The 3043-nt window shown below is 32.7% G+C and overlaps 1 protein-coding gene across 1 annotated transcript in view; it reads right to left on the bottom strand.

Annotated features, from left to right (window-relative positions):
* Positions 1–2776: 2776 nt before the first annotated feature.
* The window catches only part of NDUFS4 (NADH:ubiquinone oxidoreductase subunit S4), a 9712-nt gene continuing 9445 nt past the window's right edge, over positions 2777–3043 (bottom strand). The window contains exon 3 of the mRNA XM_010726749.3: positions 2777–2989. Within this exon, the coding sequence (XP_010725051.3) occupies positions 2886–2989 (104 nt within the window). The 3' untranslated portion in view covers positions 2777–2885. The remainder of the gene's footprint in view (positions 2990–3043) is intronic.

Here is a 3043-nt window from a genome sequence, read left to right as displayed (position 1 = left end):
AATAAAATAAAATATAAAATTAAAATAAAATTAAAATAAAGATAAAATAAAGATAAAGATAAAGATAAAGATAAAATAAAATTCAGTAGGAATGTTCCATTTTTTAAACAGAAATTATAGAACTGGAGGGTCAATCTTCCAAAATGTCATACATCAAAATTTTCATATGGTCAAGAAATGTAAAATAGAAGATATGTACCACATACTTTGCAGATCTGACAACTGTATAAGGCTTCTCTAAAGTATTGGTATGTAATTGTCTTGTGATTCTTTGAAATCTAGTTCATTGTTTCTGCATAAGATCATCAGATACCTCAAATATCTGTAAATCTCACATAAATAATGTGTTTAGTTTGTTCCAAAATTCTTTTTCTTCCATGAACTTCCAGAAGTTTGAAACATTATAGCCAGGAAGAACTTGATGATGAACAGCTACCTCCAAGATTAAGACGTATCTCCAAATCTCATGCAGTGTTTACATTAAGAGACCCAAAAAGCCCTACAGATTTCTACTGTTGAATAGTTAGAGGTTGAGGATATTCAAAAACCTAATTACGGTAGGTTAATTGTTGCATCTTTTGTTTTGATACATTCTAGATTTGTGGCAAATTTTACCTGTCATTCACTTCTAAAGCCGGCCAAGTATGACTTTTGTACAACTTCTGTTTAAGACTAGTGCTACAGCACTTGATAAGTTAGTGAAGAGGTAATGAGGTTTAATAATTAATAGGGTTTTTTGATCTCTAAAATATATTCCTATCGTAATGTTTTGACTTTTGCAAGCTCCTGAAGTTCATTTCACTTCTAGGGTTTGAAGACTACGGTAGGAATAACGAACAACATCAATGTCAACATGCTCATTATCAAGAAGCCCCACACCCTACAGCAGAAAACCATCCAAGTCCTAAGAAAGAGGAAGGACAAAAAAAAGTTCTTGGCCCAAACCTCACTAAACAACTTCAAAGTAGAGTGCCTGTTAGAGAACCATCTATATAAATTACAATTTAGTTTTATTTATGTATATATGAAACAAACAAGAATTTCCTTCCTCTAGCCTCTTCCAAGAAAAAAATGAAATTCGAAATTTGATGTAATGAATGCTCTTTTGAATAATTCTATTAGCTGGAGAAACAAAGAAACTGCTTTATGTGAAACTAGCTCTAGTTATGAACTGCATAAATCAACATACATCACCTCCATAGATAATCTTTATAATAATCATGTTAAGTATTTCCTGTTTATCAGTCTTTACCTTGGACTATACAATTTCAAAAACCAAGCTGTGCATTGGCTGCTTTGGATACCCAAGCACTTTCTGATTTTGATAGCTATCATACTAAGTTCAAAGATCATTTAAGTAAAATTTTCCTGATCTTCAACATCAAAATGCAAAAAGAAACAACAACAACAACAACAAAAACCAACAAAAGAAAACGCCAATGATCCTTATGGCTTTTCTTTCTACTGTTCCCTTAATAAGAACAGCATATTTACCTTAGCTGAAATACAGAGATGCAGTAGATTCTGGACTGTTAAGATATCAATTTGGTGTGGAACTTCTGGAGGAATTTAAACTCTGCTGCATAATGCAGCTTTCAAAAAAGACGAAGTGGAGTAACAGCTACATCACCCAGCTGGCTGACTACACTGAAACTGCTTATAAACACCGGTTTAAACAAATGTTAGCAGGCATACAGGGCAGCTGGTTAAAACTGAAACAAATCTGAACAACATACAGTAGTTTCATGCCTTCTTTTTGCTAAAATTCAGTGGATTGCACTTACACTACTCATGAGCTCTGTGAAGAGAAACATTTCGACAGTTTCTTTTATGAGAATTGGTTGAGATAAAATTTTAAATTGCCTATCAAAAAACATACCTCTCCCTCAGATCGTAATAAATTTCTACGATCTTGCACTGATATCTCAATTTAAATACAATTTAAAAGAAAAATAAATAAATCAAAAGCCACAGGTATGCAAGACAAAGTATTCAAAACATGATATTGTACATTATTACAGTCAATGCTTTATTGTCTTGTAACACAGAGTGAGTTTAGGCTATATATTCAATACTAAGGCTGAGACTCTATCATTACATCTCTTGTTAGGCAACTTCAAGGAAACTTCAATGCAGATAAATATGTAACTAGCAATAAAAAACACAGAGGAATATACATAATAATATGTATATGGTGATCCGGTGTGAGGCATCTGGACACTCTTTGAGACTTAATCTGTGAATATTTAACTGTTTTTGTTTCACGATGGAAGACCACCACCGAGAAATAACTAGAATCTCAGTCTTCGACTAAGTCCCCTGCACATCTAAGTCAAAAATAGTGGTTTCTTTTTATGTTATTCAATTCTGTTATTCAGGAATAATGACAATATTAATTTGAGCAAGACAGAGCTTATACAACATACATTTACAGAGAACCATTTGAATTACGTTCAAATGTTAAATTCTGCATCTCATATTCTGCTATTCAACTGATAAATTTGTCTTATGTATGAGAAAAAAAACAAGCTGCTATTGAGAGATTTCATATATACTGAAAATTTAAACAAGATATTGAATATAAAATTACTGTGAAAGATAAACCACAACCTTTCTTTAAAGTTGCAGCTGATTGCAAACATTCCTTCTGATAGATTCCTAATGCAGCAATTTTTTACAAGTATGAACACCCCAAATCTCCTCTATATATAGGGAAGTTTGTAACAGGTTCAATTGGAGACATCAAAAACATTTTAAATAGACATCACAAGATGCATTTGTAGTTTAAAGGTCAAATTTATTAGGAGATTAAGAGATGTATTATACGTCTACTATAAATACAGCACAGCTGACTTTATTCACAGTCAGAGACAGCCAATGCCAACTTATTTTGTAGACACCCGTGTTCTTTTGTTCCAGGAAAAGTTTGCACCGTAAGACTTGGATTTAGGTTTTGGAATCTTCTTTTCTTCCACGTCATAGCTCCAGCCTAGGAGTTGCAGGGGAAATGGTTGGGGGAGATTAAAAGAAAAAAAGAAGAAAA

The sequence above is a fragment of the Meleagris gallopavo genome, unplaced genomic scaffold (assembly GCF_000146605.3).
Source record: "Meleagris gallopavo isolate NT-WF06-2002-E0010 breed Aviagen turkey brand Nicholas breeding stock unplaced genomic scaffold, Turkey_5.1 ChrUn_random_7180001854093, whole genome shotgun sequence".
NCBI classification, from domain to species: domain Eukaryota; kingdom Metazoa; phylum Chordata; class Aves; order Galliformes; family Phasianidae; genus Meleagris; species Meleagris gallopavo.
Note: the sequence above shows the minus strand (reverse complement) of the source record. Positions and strands in the feature narration are given on the sequence as shown.